Source organism: Mya arenaria, chromosome 3 (assembly GCF_026914265.1).
Source record: "Mya arenaria isolate MELC-2E11 chromosome 3, ASM2691426v1".
NCBI lineage: Eukaryota > Metazoa > Mollusca > Bivalvia > Myida > Myidae > Mya > Mya arenaria.
In genome coordinates this window covers 83,810,749-83,828,757 of record NC_069124.1, presented here as the reverse complement: position 1 = coordinate 83,828,757, position 18,009 = coordinate 83,810,749, and the positions used below count along the sequence as shown (strand labels likewise).

The window sequence follows — 18,009 nt, the reverse complement described above, 5'->3', positions numbered from 1 at the left end:
GATAAAAGAATTTTAAAGCTTGTCTGAGTGATAACTCAACAATGCCTTGACCTTTGGTCATCAAACTAAATATGGAAGTTGGGTCTGACCAGCAGATGACCCCTATAGTTTTTGGGGGTCATCAGGGCAAAGGTCAAGGTCACAATGACCTTGATTGGTTAAAGGTTGTCCGAGTGTTAACTTGACAATGCCTGCACCTATGGCCCTCAAACTATACTTGGAGGTTGGGCCTGACCAGAAGATGACACCTATTGATTTTAGGTGGCATTGGGCCAAAGGTCGAGGTCACAGTGACCTTGAATGATAAAAGGTTGTCCCAGTGATAACTCAACAATGCCTGCACCCATGGCCCTCAAACTTGACTTGGAGGTTGGGCTTGACCAGTAGATGACCCCTATTGATTTTAGGGGTCAAAAGTCAAGGTCACAGTGACCTTGAATTTGAAGATTTATTCGAGTGATAACTCGACAATGCCTGCATCCATGGCCCTTAAACATGACTTGGGGTTGCCTCTGACCTGTAGACGACCCTTTATGATTTTAGGGGTCATTGGGTCAAAGGTCAAGGTCACAGTGACCTTGAAAGAAAAAAGCTTTTCTGTGTGGTAACTTGACAATACCTGCGCCCATGGCCCTCAAACTTGACATTCAGGTTTTTGGTGACCAGCTGATGACTCCTATGGATTTTGAGGTCATAGAGTCAAAGGTCATGGTCATAACACACTCTATCCTCACACTTTGAATGGTCATAAACTGTCCCAACAGCATACAATGTCAGTGACAAATCAGCTGTCATTTCGGTCCATGCATATTTCATTCAATTGTCCATATAATCCTGACAACATGGCGCTCATGGGGCGCATAATGTTTGACAAACATCTCTTGTTATAATCAATTTACTAAATTTAGCTACTGTTAATCCAAACACTGTTTATTCGAAATTATCGATATTTCAAATTTAATTTTCGGTCCCAATTTAATCTTTTCTTTGTCTACCTGTAATTAAAATTTTCATCAATAATCCGAAATCGCTGGTTCGATATTATTGCTATTTCGAAGTGATTTTTTTTTACCCGATTCAGTATTTCACACCTAATTAATTGATCTTTGTTTCACACTCAGTCATCTGATAGTTTTCACACCATACTGTGATAGGAAGCCAGCGTTGGTTTGAGATGATTATGAAGCACATTTATTGCTTGTTAAAGAACATTGAGCATGCCTATGTACAAACATCGTAAATGAGCAATTTATTTTGGGTGGTGTAGTTTGTATATAATGGCTGGTTGACACAATCCAGATATAATTTTAAATGTCACTTACCAGGTAGGATATCTGGATCGGAACTGAAAGGGAATGGTGTTAAGCGGCGCCACAATTCGAAAACTTACAAGAAAAAGTATGACAAGAAAGTCGTTGCAGCAGTGAGACATCACATCATTCTTTACAAAATTACCCGAACGAATTACGTTTTTTTCAGTGCTACATGTATTTAAACATGTTTTATATAAACTTTGCTGTGTTATGAATACATTCATGTGCTGCAGTTGCTGTTTTATATGCATAACGGTGTTTTTAATAAAATGTATAATAACATTAATCAAACAATAATTCAACATACATGTATATGGAACAATACAACATATTGGTTACGTGTAGCAGACATTGCAATATTCACGACAAAATATTTTAAGTCACCAGTAATTTGCAAAAGCTGTCATTTTCAAATTTTCTAATATTTGTTAATGTTTATCTGGGTCCCGACGACTTCGGATTAACAGTGTTTGAATGTATTATCATATTGTTATAAAAAGGTTAACTATGAAGGGTAATTCAAAATGGAATACTGGAATGTTAAGAATAACTAACGAAAACATAATTATGACATCATCTCATGTTGGACTGTAAAAGCATTCAGCTTTTTGTTGTAGAATTGATGTTGGTATCCGTCTTCTACTCCGTGTCTCTAAATGTATTGCACAGCTTTACAGATTTATTCAAACATTATTGTAACAATTTCTTGTTTTATGTGTCAAAATTCACCAAACCTCCTAGTCATGGCTTCCATGACTAAATTGTCTTTGTTATTCAAATTTAACAATGGACTCATTGGTATTTCCTATTTAATTTTTTTTGACAACATTGTCAGAGGAACATTTTCTTTTTTAGATTAAACACATCAACCGAAAAATAGTAAGGATTGATCTGACTCACACAGGAGCATTTCTGCATTTTATCTGTTTATTTCTTTTTTACACTACAAGTGACTGGCTAAATTCTATCCACAAAACATTATGCTTTGTGGATGTGTCCTTGACACCCTGAATGTCTAAAAAGCATGGGTAACAAAATCACTCAAAAACACCATTTTATGGAAATGGTTTTCTTTTATTTTAAGAAAATAATTCTGTTCATAAGAATGCTATTTTAGCTCGACTATTCGAAGAATATGGAGAGCTATATTACTCACCCAAGCGTCGGCATCAGCGTTGGCGTCGGCGTCACACCTTGGTTAAGGTTTTGCATGCAAGCACACATAGGTTAATATCTCAGCAACTACTTGAGGTATTGCATTGAGACTTTATACAATGGTACTCAACCATCCAACCTACCTAATGAACGAAGTTAGATAACTCTTAGTTGCATTTAATGCAAATAATAGGCCTTATTATTCGACTTAGAAATTCTGGTTAAGGTTTTGCGTGCAAGCACACATAGGTTAATATCTCAGCAACTACTTCAGGTATTGCATTGAGACTTTATACAATGGTACTCAACCATCCAACCTACTTAATTAACCAAGTAAGATTACTCTTGTTTGCATTTAATGCAAATAATTGCCCTTTTTTATTCGACATAGAAATTCTGGTTAAGGTTTTGGGTGCAAGCACACATAGGATAATATCTCAGCAACTACTTCAGGTATTGCAGTGCAACTTGATACAATGGTACTCAACCATTCAACCTACTTAATTAACCAAGTTAGATAACTCTTGTTTGAATTTAATGCAAATAACTGCCCATTATTATTCGACTTAGAAATTCTGGTTAAGGTTTTGCGTGTAAGCACACATAGGTTAATATCCTAACAACTACTTGAGGTATTGCATTGAGACTTAATACAATGGTACTCAACCATCCAACCTACTTAATAAACCAAGTAAGATAACTCTAATTTGCATTAGATTCAAATAATGGCCCCCTTTTTTTATTTGACATAGAAATTCTGGTTAAGGTTTTGCATGTATAGTAACCACTTTTAAGTCAATACCTCAGCGAATACATCATGTATGGCATTGAAACTTTAAACACAGGCTCCCAACCATTTAACCTTCTTCTTTAATCAAGTAAGGTAACTCTATCATTCAAATTATAAAAATTTTGCCCCTTGATTATGAGACTTAGAAATTCTGGTTAAGGTCTTGCATGTTAGCACAAATAGGATAATATCTCAGCAACTACTTGATGTATTGCATTGAGACTTTATACAATGGTATTCAACCACCCAACGTAATTGAATAACCAAGTTAGATAACTGTATTTTGCAAATAATGGTCCTTTATTATTAGACTTAAAAATTCTGGTTAAAATTTTCCATGTTACCACATTTATGTTAATATTTCAGCACATCATGTATTGCATTGCAATCTAATCTAACAGTGTTCCATGCATTTTTCGCCAAAACTTTTCAATCCTTACACTGAAAAGCGGCGGAATAGTCGAGCGCGCTGTCTCTGTGACAGCTCTTATTATTGCATGTTTTAATATTTAAGGAATGAATTGCGGGGTTGATTTAATTATCGGGGTATGAACGCATTTGGGTCAATGTGTGTGGAGTCCGAAGGACTCCACGCGTACTTTGACCAACCCAATTGCATTCATATCCCCGATAATGACATCAACCCCGCAATTCATTCCTTATATTTACACCACTAGTTCATTATTTCATTCAAGAATTGTTAAAAAAATACTTTATTTCATTTAAGAAAACCTTTCAGTAATCCGTTCTTACCTATTCTGTTAATAGAACGACCCGACTATAACCGGAAACTTTTTTTCAAATGATGTCACAATAACGCGGGAAAAGATCAACAACTTGAAATCACTTTAAAACATAAAATTGAAACACTTCTGGTACCAATATATTTAAAATATAATAAACTAACACTTTTAAAAATGTTGATCTATATTTTACCGGACCTGCAGACACAATACAACCAATAACAAGATCAATAGCTTTCATGTATATTGTTATGCAATGAATTACGATCCGAACATATCCGAAGATGTTGCGTTCATCGATTGATGAACGCAATTGCCGAAAAGCAGTTCATTTAAGGAATGGAAGTTGAGGTGTAAATATTTGCCTATTGAACATACCAAATTCATTGTTCACAAGTGAATTTGAATGAACACTGGTCCAATCTGCACCTAAATTTGTTGCCTCCGGATGTTGTTTACCACCTCATTGTCAACATCCTCAATAAGCGGATAGATTGCCTCTTATTCTGTTGTATTGGTGTAATTTTGTAAAGTGCATATTGTATTCTCAAACTTTTGATTGAAAATTTAAACTTGATACCATAGCTGCCATGTTGCCATCCCAGGTAGATTGGTATTCTGATTGTTTCCAATGAAACTGTTGTTTAAGAAAGATAATTTTACTGTAGAAAATGATAACCAGAAAACCAGTCCATGCGTTATATATATGCTGTTATGAAATACTTTTAGATTAAAAACCACTATTTTTATTTACAGGTAGTAGTTGTGTTATTTTTATTAGGGTTTTGCAATATTTAGGTACGGCGCTTCCGTAAAATAAAATAACTCTGGCGTTAGTTAAATTTCCTGTAAATCATCTTTGATTAATGTATCAGCATCTGTCAAAGTATAGGTATACAATCTTTTTGATAATCTTTGATTATATGGACAGTATATCACTCTCGATTTATGCTCTCTAAACTCTAAAAATCTAAAAGAATACGCTTTGCAAGATTTTGATGTAGAAATACAGATCAGTGTTATTGACTTGAAATAAAAGCAGATTATCATCACAGACTTGATTACCGGTAATAATGACCAGCCAAAAGTCAACCTCCCAAAAAACTTGTACTAATGTACTTTCAAAAACATGATTTGCCAATGAAACAAGATGAAACTTTGCAGGCATGACAAAGACAAGCTTCTGTATACATCAAGATCATCAAATTTACTATCAAAATTAAAAAGCATGTGTTTAAACAGGTTTTTTGTAATTTGGTACAGATTTAGGAGTTCAACCAGTAGATGTGCAAAGCGTTTTCCCATTCTGTTTAGTTGATTTTTAGGGCCCTTTTTGTTAGCTATGTCCGCCCTCATGGCTTGCCCCTCACAGCGATGGTTGATATTTAGCCTTAAGTTACACCTATCATTGATTATAAGTATCTGCCATGGCCGAGAGTGAAAGATAGGTTCATTACGACCTGAGCGTAGGGTGTTTTGCAGAAACGAGGTTTACCAAGTTTCCGCAAAACACCCTGCGCGAGGGTCGGGATGAAACAATCTTACACGAGTGGCTATGGTAGATGCTTTTTCTCCCACCTCAGTTAAACAAAATAAAGTAAAAATGTATTTTTGACTGGAACTCTTTTGTGCTTAGTGAAAATAATTGCGTATGGATATGCGATAGCACGTGGTTGTCATGGATATGCGCGCAGTGATTCGGGTTATGTAACAGTCAATTCAATCTTTAAATAGTTTGGAGGAGAGTGACGCATTATTTCTTGAAATGTGCGTGAAAACTGTTTTATAGTGACATTTGAAGCGAGAAATAATTAATTAGCGTTCTAAATATTGCCACAAGACAAGGTTTCCATGATGCTACAGACGACAGTCTTCAACAAGGGAGGTAATTATAATGTGACGACCGTTAAAAGGAGTTCCATACAGGCATTTTATCTTCGCCCGTGGGCAAGATAAGAATATCTAGCATGGTTAAATTATTGGATCTACTTATCTGAGGTGGGAGGAATGTTTTTCTCAGACAACTCTTAGTGCAGTTGAGACTTTTTTCTTTACTTAATCAAGTATCCGTGCTTCCTTTATCCTTTGTTAAAGATAAAGAAAAGATAAAAAATATTTATATTATATCCATTTTCTTGCACCTTGATTTATTGATGTTACTACATGAAAACTCTTTACCTGAGTTTCTGTAATAAGGTATTTTTGTGATTGAGTGGAGGGTTTGATATTAAAAGTATTTTTTCCTCACATATATTTTTTAGCTCACCTGAGTACAAAGTGCTTAGCCAGAGCTTTTGTGATTATCCTTCATCATCAGTCCAAACGTCCGTCCGTCAGTTGCATGTTGGCTGTCATTAGTTGTCAACATTTTCCTTCAAACCACTGGGACAATTTCAATCAAACTTCACAGGAAGGTTGCTTGTTCCATGATTCATTAAAAAATATGGCTGCTAGGGGCAGGGCATCTGCCAGATTTCTAAATGATTTCACAGAAATTTTCCTAAATTGACCTACCAATTCCTTCACCCCATGTTGATTCATACAAAAATCAAGGTAGCCAAGGTTACGTTATCACTTATGTTATGTCCATATGGCAAAACTTCGAAAATCTTATCTGCAGAAACTCAATGACCGTAAATCAAAATAACTATACAGAAATGTTCCTTAGGTAATGACAATATATCAAATTCTTTCACCCAATTGTAATTTATAAAAAAACATGGCTGCCAGTGGTGGTGCTTGCTTTCACTATAATAATAATAATTATGGAAAACTTTAAAAAACTTCTCTTCAGAAACCATTGGCTTGATTTCAAAATATTTTCACAGAAATGTTCCTTATGCTACCCTTTTATCAAAATTATATCTGGTAACTTTTTTTGTATTATTTTAACTCTTTTTTTATAATTTCTTTAATGTTTCACAATAATTGATGATATCAATTTCAAACTTCATGAATTTATTCACAGTGACAATGTGCTCTTTTGTAACAAATTACATAACTCCAATTTAAATTTGTAAGAGTTATGGCACTTTGTAACATTTTAAACAAATACATAGTGTTCATGTTCTTAGTAGCCCATTTAAAAAATAGGACATATTTAAGTTTCACCTGCAGCATACAGGCTGGAGGGGTTCAGTATGTTGTCCAATCAATAACTTTAGAACCCTTTGTCAAATCAGATGAGCAATATTAGGCCATCTTGGCCCTCTTGTTTAACAATATTTCTTCAGAACATTCAAACAAACAGTCCTCTTTATGTTTGAACAGAATTTTATGTTTTCGGATAATATAAATTTTTATAAAGCCATGTTAGCAGTATGACTTTAAAGTCATCTTGACGGGTTAATTATTATGTAACAGAACTACATTGTTAAAGAAATGTGCCATACTATGCGTATCTATGAAATTAATCATTTAGGCTTCGACAACACCTTCAAGTCTTCTTATTGAAATATTCATTTCTATGTTTTCATCTGTCTATCAAATCTTGAAAAAAAGTGAGTGCTCTATTGATTTTGGAATTTCAGTTTGAACTTTCCTCTTTTGAGCAACCAGGGAATTCATTTATACAAATGTTTACCTAGGTAAATACAAGGTGTTTGATGGGGAGAGGATTTATTTGGTAATGATTGGGCAAACTTTCTATAGCATGTTTGCATGGCAAATCAAATATACACTGAGATATTGAAAGGTAACTGTTTTATTTTAATCAAATTATTTACTGAAATTAATTGTCTTGTCTTGTATTACTTTTAAAGTAAATAATGTTTAAAAGTCATAGCATGCATTAAGAATATGACTTTATTTAAATATTTTTGATTTCTTTAGTGTGAATGAGATTGCGATCATGAAATTAATTGGTCATTTATTATTATAATTTTATTTTTATCAATATGGGAAGAAAACAAGATTATGCATTAATTGTATAAATTGTTATTTACAATATAAGATTTAGATTAAAAAACATTATGTCAAGCTTTTAATCATTATCAATATATGAAATTTGTTTTCCCAAAAATTGAAAAATTGACTTGATATTTTTGTGTATCGAACAACTATTTATGAGTGTGCTATCTTCAAGTGTACAAGAAACATGATAATTCATTGTTAGAATACATAATAAGTTTTCATTTATAGATCTCTTTATAAAATTGTTTATCAAATTAAAGTCTAGTTGTGTATGTAATTTTATACCACCATGTTCTACAGGCATTATTGTTTAGTTATTTGTTTTGTTTATGAGTTATTGATTAAATATCAATCAGGCATTGTTTCCAGATATAATATAGTCTCAGATTGGAACTTGATACCCCCAAGATTTATTCATTTGTTTTGGCATTTAATTGTGTAATTATAGAAAGAAAGCAACATTTGTATTGCTGCCTTCATATTCAATGAAATGGATGCAAATATTAAGGGGCAGGAAAAATTATTAAGGATTTAATTGTAAACTGTTCCTTAAGTTTTACAGTGCTGAAAACAAGAAGATCATTTACAATGTGGCAAACAAGCATTTTTTACAAAGTTACGCCAGAAATCAGCCACTCTTGAACTGCATCAAGCTGATTTTTTCTCCAGCGTATTGGTGAAAGTTCTCTGAGCCATCCCACATTTGACGGCCATTTCCTGCCGAGCCACCCATCTGTGCCCTACTCCAGCCCACAATCAGAGGCAGAGAGTCCACGAAGCAACTTGTCGGGGGCAAGCTCAGGGGTAGATGTCGGCTCTACAGACATGATGGACTTCCACAGCGACATGCGGCGACGCCTCTCTCACAACCCAACCTCTAGTGCGGGCATTGGCCTTGAGATGTCCGAAGATCAGGTAATCATGCTTTCATATCAAAATGCTCAAATTCATATGGAATACTGTTGTTCATCGTAGCATTGCGTAAATGTTTAGAATAATGGTTCATGCTTACACAATTGATTTATTATGTTACGATAACTTACATGTAAACAAGTGATATCATTCAAACTATAGTGTTTTATTTATGCTTAACAAGCAAATGGATTCAAATGTATTTTGTATAATCATAATTACTTTAAAAAAAAATTATACCCAAAATGTTTATAAAAAAAGTACATACTTATATCATATATAACTCATGAGCTCGATCTTGCAAGCTTTTAATTTAATAAAAAAAATTGTGAGTAGTTTGATTTTTTTTACAGAAATATTTTATGCCTTTTCTAGTATCAAAAAAGGAAAAATATGAAGTATTTCATCAAATTATTGTTATTAGAGTTATTTGCAAAATGTGTGTTTACAAATGAAAGAATTCAAAATAAATGAATTGTGATTTTAAAATAGCAGTTAACAATTCCAAAGTTATAGCATTTCGATAAACAGTGAACTCAAATGATGTATATTTATCCTATAGTAATCTTCATTATTGTCCTATTCAATGTTTCAGTCAAGTGCAGTGCTAGGCCTGCAGAAGCGAATGGTCCATTCCATCGCAAGTCTAGTGAACCCGCACGCCAAGCTGGCCGAGACTGAGGCAATCAAACAGGAGCAGCAGCTCATGCGGCAACAGATGAGTGCCACCCCATTCCGTATGCAACCATCTAGGTCACAATCTTCAGCCGGTAAGGGATCCATTTTGGATGTTGAACAACTTAAATTTGGATGCTGAACAACGAAAAGTTAAACATAAATTTTTTTTTTTTTTTTAAATACTGAGTTTTGTTATTAAAAAATTTAGCTTCCTCGGAACTTGAACTTATTATGAGCAGGTTATTTGGGATTATTTTTGTGTATATACCGTACAGTCTAACTTGCAGGTGGTACTCCCATAGACCTACAGGCCCACATTCCCGTACTACGGGCAGTCAGCGTGTCCAGCAATAGGCCAGCCAGTATCTCCGCATTTAACAGCTTTAGAGATGACCACCTCTACGGTCAAGACATCCTCAGTAAGTATCTGGCCATGGGCTGGGCATCAGTAATTTTCTTTGGAAGAACTGTTGACCACTTTTAAATGTATTGTTAAGTTATATAAGTTGTTGACATGAAGTAAACTGTCATACTTGTACCCCGTAAATTGCAGATGAAATAACAAAGGTTACAGAAACAGCAATAGCTGGACATTTTGTATGTAATATATCTAAAAAATGTCTATAAGTTTAAGAAAAACACATATTTGATGAAACTAGTTTTTTACGCAGTTATGTTTACAACAGAAGTTAGATATATTGTTATTGTAAGTCTTTTGTATGATGTTTGTAACCCTTTGCCTAGGTCGTACACAGATTGTCCGACTCCGTCCACGCACAACTGCGGTAATGCACCCCATATACGCAGGTGTGTTTGTGTTGCTGCGTGATGTCACTCACTCGAACGCGCCTGACAAACTGCCTGAGCCAAAAAATACATAATTTAACATAATTATTGTTTTGTTGTGAACTTTTATTATTTATATGTAACAATTTTGGAAGATGTTATTGTTTGGGGTTTTAATGTTATTCACCTGAAAAGAGAAACAAATAATTAAGATTAAAAGTATCTGCCTTGGGTTCTGTGCATTTTTGAATTGTCTGTTTTCAGAGATGTTGTTATAGGCAAAACCTTGGCCGTAGGTTAAAGAGCTTTTTAAGATATTCAAATGAAACTTGTTGCACATGTTGCCAGACAAAATATTTGTATATAAGGGCAAGGGCCTTAACTCTGGCCATAACTCTGGCTTTAATAATGTTGAGTTATTGTTCTTGTTTTACTGAAAATGACAACAAAAGAGCATTGACGCTTGCTTTCTGGCACTCCTGTATGTGTTAAATGATGTTGCTAGAGTTGTTATCCATTAATATATTAAAACATTAACACTCAGATAAAAACGCCTTTCGCATGCATAAGTTACAGGTTAAACATGCTTATGTACTAGAACATCAAATCTAATCTAATATTGTCACTCAGTTTAATACGTAAACACATGTACGATGTTGATTCATTATTCATGTTTGATATTACTTTGTGTAAATAGTGGCACAGTTAAAAGAAAGATTGTGTTGTTTTGTTGTTTATTTCATATTGTATTGCTCAGTTTTTTAGTCATTATATTTAGCTTAAGTCTTTGAATATATTTTCAATGATTATCAAATTTAATTTCATTACAAGTTAAAGGGACTAAACACCGGATGGTCCCAAAATCAGCAAGTACATACTTCCTTAAAACAAGCCTACACTTGTCAATAGGAACTAGAATGTGGCCAATAAAACATCGTTTAAAGAATATACGCAACAATCATATAAGTTTAACAGACTGTCTTAGCTGAGTTTCCACATTTAAAAATTGAGTTTTTTCTGAACACATTACAAGTCGCGTGACGGTTCACAAACTAACCTGTCTAAAATGATTGAGCCAAAGCCCTGTCCTTTTCAGCAGTGGTAATCTCTTTCAAAAGTTTACGTTGACCAACTTTATCACCAATGGTAATCTGTCTGGCTCTGTGTCTACCTTGTTTTGCAGCAGTTGTCTGCTTCTTTGCACTGGATTTATTATACTAGTCCTTTTGGGAAAACATGTTTTGTGTATGTGAAAGTCGCATGACAAATGTCCAAAAAGATACCATCTTACTTGGTATATCAGCCCAGTAGATTTTGAAACAGAAAAATACACAAAAACTGCAAAAGATAAATGTGTCTTAAGCAATGGGATACATCAGTAAAAAGATTCAGTTGTACACAAATTGATATCAATTTTATGTAAGTTTTTGACCTCTTTCCTTTTTTCTTGCAAGTGTACCATCTGGTATCTATGCCATTTAAGTCTTTAATTTAGATATAAAGTTTTGCTTTCAACTTTTTGACATATTTGCAAAGAAATTAGGAAATGGTAGTTGAAAGAGTATTGAACTAATTATGAGATTTTCTTTCAGGCCTTGTTATGTTCAAACCTAATAATGCATTTTTCAGATTATGTTTATGTTGGTTCTAATGCATGGCATTTAACATCTATATAACGCAATGAATATACCACTATCCACTAGGCAAGCTGAAATTTGTTGGTCGGAGCGGTACAGCACTAGATGTGCGGTACGCAGCTCATGCGCAGGCAGAGATGCCAGAGCGGCACACAAGGGATGTGATCCGTCTGTACAGCTCGCTATCCCAGCAGCCTCCTGCGGGTAGAGTAACCTACGCATCACCTCTTATTGGTGATGGCTCTCTAGCTTGTGGCCATTAGCTAATATTGGCTCCTTGTACCTAGAATGGTTTAGTCACCTTGCAAACCAATGGGGATGTATGTGAAATGTCAGTCAGCCAAAAATAGAAGTGAATAATTGTTGTTGTATTTGTAATGGAATACTTTTGTATTTTTACATTAAAGAAGTTCACATACATAACCATTATTGATTGAAATATTCACCCATTTGCATTTTATGTTTTCTTTAGTATATTACTTTTGCACAGAAATCAAGTTTTTACACAGATTATATGGTTTGTTTTACCTTTTAACATGCAGCATTTTCTCCATCATTCTTCGAATAGCTATGAATTTACATGATTCATTGTCCATACAGCTTACAGTTGAAAATACTTTTCTGTTGATGATAAGAAGGCAATGTTTACATGATTTCTGTATGTAAATGGTCAAAATGAAAAAAATTGAGTAAATGTAACAGAAGCAAATATTTAGTTTTATCTGTCATTTATCATAATTTGCATTTGTTTGTGGCATTTCTAGATGTGCGCTATGTGTGTTGTGGTGTTTGTTATAGTATATTACAATGTAGCCTTGAATGTGGGTTTTTTAGTCAAGTCATTCATTTTGTAGTTTTTGCAAGTGTTGCTTTCACCAAGGTCTTTAATAAAGACTTCATAAAGTAACTGATCTACATGGAGAATGTCTTTGCAATATTAGTATTTTGTGAAAGTGATGAGATATATAAAAGTATATTTATAGTTTCTCAACCTTGGTCTACAATTGTCCATTATCAACTTGATAATTGAATGTACACTTCAGTTTGGTGCCTTCAAAACATGCATTATAGATGAGAGAGATGCATAAACTCTACTGTAACTGTCTTTTGTCTATTTCCTTTCAATATACTAAAACAGCAATAGCTTTTCAATACATATATAATAAACCAATGGTGTTATTCATTTGTACCCTTGAAAACCCAGTTCTTTGTATTTTCTATGATTGGTTGTGGTGTTGGACAGCTTTGTTTGATCATAACCTTGGCATACATAGTGTTGTCAGGCTTCATGCATTTGGTTTCGTAGACCTGACCTACATTGTCATCATGCATGGTGGTGTTGGGCCTCATGAATTGATTCTATCAGCCCTGCCCTATATTCTCATGCATGGTGGTGTTGGGCCTCGTGGATGTATTCTACCAACCCTGCCCTACATTCTCATCATGCATGGTGGTGTTGGGCCTCATGGATTGATTCTACCAGCCCTGCCATTCATTGTCATCATGCATTGGTGGTGTTGGGCCTCATGGATTGATTTTACCAGCCCTGCCATTCATTGTCATCATGCATGGTTGTGTTGGGCCTCATGGATTGATTCTACCAGCCCTGCCCTATATTCTCATGCATGGTTGTGTTGGGCCTCATGGATTGATTCTACCGGTCCTGCCCTACATTTTCATCATGCATGGTGGTGTTTGGCCTCATGGATTTATTCTACCAGCCCTGCCCTACATTCTCATCATGCATGGTGGTGTTGGGCCTCGTGGATTTATTCTACCAGCCCTGCCCTATATTCTCATGCATGGTGGTGTTGGGCCTCGTGGATTGATTCTACCAACCCTGCCCTACATTCTCATCAAGCATGGTGGTGTTGGGCCTCAAGGATTTATTCTACCAGTCCTGCCCTACATTGTCATCATGCATGGTGGTGTTGGGCCTCGTGGATTGATTCTACCAGTCCTGCCCTACATTCTCATCATGCATGGTGTTGTTGGGCCTCATGGATTGATTCTACCGGTCCTGCCCTACATTTTCATCAGGCATGGTGGTGTTTGGCCTCATGGATTTATTCTACCAGCCCTGCCCTACATTCTCATCATGCATGGTGGTATTGGGCCTCGTGGATTTATTCTACCAGCCCTGCCCTATATTCTCATGCATGGTGGTGTTGGGCCTCGTGGATTGATTCTACCAACCCTGCCCTACATTCTAATCATGCATGGTGGTGTTGGGCCTCATGGATTGATTCTACCAGTCCTGCCCTACATTGTCATCATGCATGGTGGTGTTGGGCATCATTGATTGATTCTACCAGTCCTGCCCTACATTCTAATCATGCATGGTGGTGTTGGGCCTCATGGATTGATTCTAACAACCCTGCCCTTCATTCTCATCAAGCATGGTGGTGTTGGGCCTCATGGATTGATTCTACCAGCCCTGCCATTCATTGTCATAATGCATTGGTGGTGTTGGGCCTCATGGATTTATTCTACCAGTCCTGCCCTTCATTCTCATCATGCATGGTTGTGTTGGGCCTCATGGATTGATTCTACTGGTCCTGCCCTATATTCTCATGCATGGTTGTGTTGGGCCTCATGGATTGATTCTACCAGTCCTGCCCTATATTCTCATGCATGGTTGTGTTGGGCCTCATGGATTGATTCTACCGGTCCTGCCCTACATTTTCATCATACATGGTGTTGTTGGGCCTCATGGATTGATTCTACCAGTCCTGCCCTACATTTTCATCATGCATGGTGGTGTTGGGCCTCATGGATTGATTCTACCAGTCCTGCCCTACATTCTCATCATGCATGGTGGTGTTGGGCCTCATGGATTTATTCTACCAGTCCTGCCCTACATTCTCATCATGCGTGGTGTTGTTGGGCCTCATGGATTGATTTTACCAGTCCTGCCCTACATTCTCATTATGCATGGTTGTGTTGGGCCTCGTGGATTGATTCTACCAGTCCTGCCCTACATTCTCATCATGCATGGTGGTGTTGGGCCTCATGGATTGATTCTACCAGTCCTGCCCTACATTCTCATCATGCATGGTGGTGTTGGGCCTCATGGATTTATTCTACCAGTCCTGCCCTACATTCTCATCATGCATGGTGGTGTTGGGCCTCATGGATTGATTCTACCAGTCCTGCCCTACATTCTCATCATGCATGGTGGTGTTGGGCCTCATGGATTGATTTTACCAGTCCTGCCCTACATTCTCATTATGCATGGTGGTGTTGGGCCTCATGGATTGATTTTGCCAGTCCTGCCCTACATTCTCATTATGCATGGTGGTGTTGGGCCTCATGGATTTATTCTACCAGTCCTGCCCTACATTCTCATCATGCATGGTGGTGTTGGGCCTCATGGATTTATTCTACCAGTCCTGCCCTACATTCTCATCATGCATGGTGGTGTTGGGCCTCATGGATTGATTTTACCAGTCCTGCCCTACATTCTCATTATGCATGGTGGTGTTGGGCCTCATGGATTGATTTTGCCAGTCCTGCCCTACATTCTCATCAAGCATGGTGGTGTTGGGCCTCATGGATTGATTTTACCAGTCCTGCCCTACATTCTCATTATGCATGGTTGTGTTGGGCCTCGTGGATTGATTCTAACGGTCTCGCCCTACATTTCAACATGCATGGTGGTGTTGGGCCTCATGGATTTATTCTGCCTGTCCAGTCCTACATTCTCCACACATGAGTGTAGGGGATTCAGGCAGAACCTAATTATTCCCATAGTTTTTTGAATGGCTCCAACCTGAAGGTCTTTCCATTTACATTACTTTGTATTCATGGTATTTAGGTGTTATATTAAAAAGCAGTCTACTCTCCCATAGTTCTCAGCATAGAATAAGTAAGACTCCTTGACTATAATACAACCTTTGCATGCCATTTTATTTCTAAAATTTACTTGAATGTTTCACATTTTTGCACTATATATATATATTCTTTGAATATCAAGCTCAGAGAAAGCACTTTGTTTGGTGCAAAATAGTTTTTTTATTTTTTTTTATTTTTTTTTTACTATTATTATTGTATTTTTTAATATCCCAAACATCCATTAGAATTATTATTCCAGGTATTTTTGATAATACTTGATACTAATGATCTTTAAATATTATTTTAAATGAATGACAAATATTTATTCAAAGTAAAGGATAATAGGTCAATATTAGTGAAAGCTTATGTTTGATTATTTTCCTTTTATTTGTAAAAATCCATGAAAGTATATTGACCATGTTAAGCAGCAATGCCAACAAATACAGTCAATACCTTACTAGAGCTGAACACAATGAATGAGACAGTTACAGAGTGAGTTTGTATTTCAGCTCCCCCGTATGAGACCCAGATCCACACTCAATCACTGGAGGAGTTCTATGAGGCCGCGGAGCATTATTACCCCACCCGCCTTCCCAAGCATGGCAGCGCACGCACACGCTCGGCCCCTGCTCCACGCATGAAGAGCGGCAAGATGCCCTCGAGTGGTCGAGCTGAGGTTAAGACTGCTGGGATGGGAGGCAAGGGCCGACGAAACACAGAAATAGAAGAGACAAAATCATCAGCTAAACGTCAACCAAAACAGTCTGCACAAAAGTCTGCAAAGTAAGAGAATGTTTTAATTAGTGTGCAACATTTTCATAACTATAGGTTGATATACAGATATTAATAATAGTGTTGATCTCACAAGGCTTTTTCCGATGGTAAATATTAATTACTGAAGGTTTTAACATGTGAATGCAGATACAAATAATTGTATTTGTATTCTTCCCGATTTAGTTTATTCAAGTATTGCACTAAAGTCCTGAAGAAAGTGATATAGTTATATAAGGAAATATTTCACATATTGTGGCTGTTGGTGGTAAATATTTCACACATTAATATGGCTGTTGGTGGTAAATATTTCACACATTTATATGGCTGTTGATGGTAAATATTTCACATATTGATGTGGCTGTTGATGGTTAATATTTCACACATTAATATGGTTGTTGATGGTAAATATTTCACATATTAATTTGGCTGTTGATGGTAAATATTTCACATATTGATGTGGCTGTTGATGGTTAATATTTCACACATTAATATGGCTGTTGATGGTAAATATTTCACATATTGATGTGGCTGTTGGTAGTGTCAGGAGTTCGGGTGTGGCTTGTAATGAGGAGGATGAGGTTCTGTACAGTGCGGAGAGGCCGACATCTGCTGTGAGGCTAGAGACAGTTGTCGGTCTCATTGACCACGTCAAGGACGAGATGAACTACTTCAAGGAGAAGGTAGGAGACACAGACAACTTAGAGTATGTCTGGAACACATGCATATATGTATTTTAGTTTGTTAAATTTTGTAACGTCTTTGTTATAAAAATACATTCACAAACTTTCACGGCTGCTTTTTGGTAGTCCCTACTGTGATGTAGTATGAAAATATTTCATTTTGTAAAGTTTGCAGTTACGAATGAACTACGATAATAAATAGTGATTTAAACCTAAAATGCAATACCTACAGTATTATATATATTCACACACTAATTTTTTGTGATATGTGTTCAATTCTATTTTGTAGCACAGTGTTAATGATTACAGCAGATTTAGAGTGCTATTGTTGTAATGGTTGTGTTTCCGCTGCAGCTTGCTCCCGCTCCTATGGCTGGCTTCCGTCAACCTGCCAGCACGGGAGTGTCCAACAAGCCTCTGTCCCGGCCAGGCTCAACAGCTAGCCGAGCTAGCAGACCCCGATCCTCCAACCCCCCACCCCGTCGATCTCCTAGTCCTCAGGCCAGACCGGGAACACCCATGTAAGTCACCTGTATTTCTGCCATTTTATATAGCAAATGCAGGTTCCCAACCTGTTGTCATGAAAATGATACATGTAGTTTGAAGGAAAACTTTTTTGTTTGAAGTTGTATTTTTGGAACTCATGACACTCGATTTTGATTTTGAAAGGGCTTTTTCCATAAGAATTTGAAAAATGATTCATTTTCAATTGAAATGCAATTACTCATTGTTAAATGCCCTAACTAAGATATCGTGAAAGTTTCTTGACTGTATTTATAAAAGGAAATTCCCGTA

General features: G+C 36.3%; 1 protein-coding gene across 12 annotated transcripts in view; it reads left to right on the top strand.

The window, feature by feature from the left end:
• The window catches only part of LOC128227574 (uncharacterized), a 54,625-nt gene that overhangs the window by 11,645 nt on the left and 24,971 nt on the right, over nt 1-18,009 (top strand). For 9 of the 12 annotated variants that reach the window (XM_052938229.1, XM_052938237.1, XM_052938236.1 and 6 more), the window contains exons 7-13: nt 8,583-8,828; nt 9,421-9,595; nt 9,791-9,922; nt 11,993-12,130; nt 16,270-16,543; nt 17,073-17,214; nt 17,569-17,735. In XM_052938229.1, coding sequence (XP_052794189.1) covers nt 8,583-8,828; nt 9,421-9,595; nt 9,791-9,922; nt 11,993-12,130; nt 16,270-16,543; nt 17,073-17,214; nt 17,569-17,735 — 1,274 coding nt within the window. Of the gene's footprint in view, nt 1-7,508; nt 7,696-8,582; nt 8,829-9,420; nt 9,596-9,790; nt 9,923-10,247; nt 10,311-11,992; nt 12,131-16,269; nt 16,544-17,072; nt 17,215-17,568; nt 17,736-18,009 lie in introns of those variants that run through there. The other 3 variants (XM_052938239.1, XM_052938235.1, XM_052938238.1) reach the window with 3 other exon arrangements.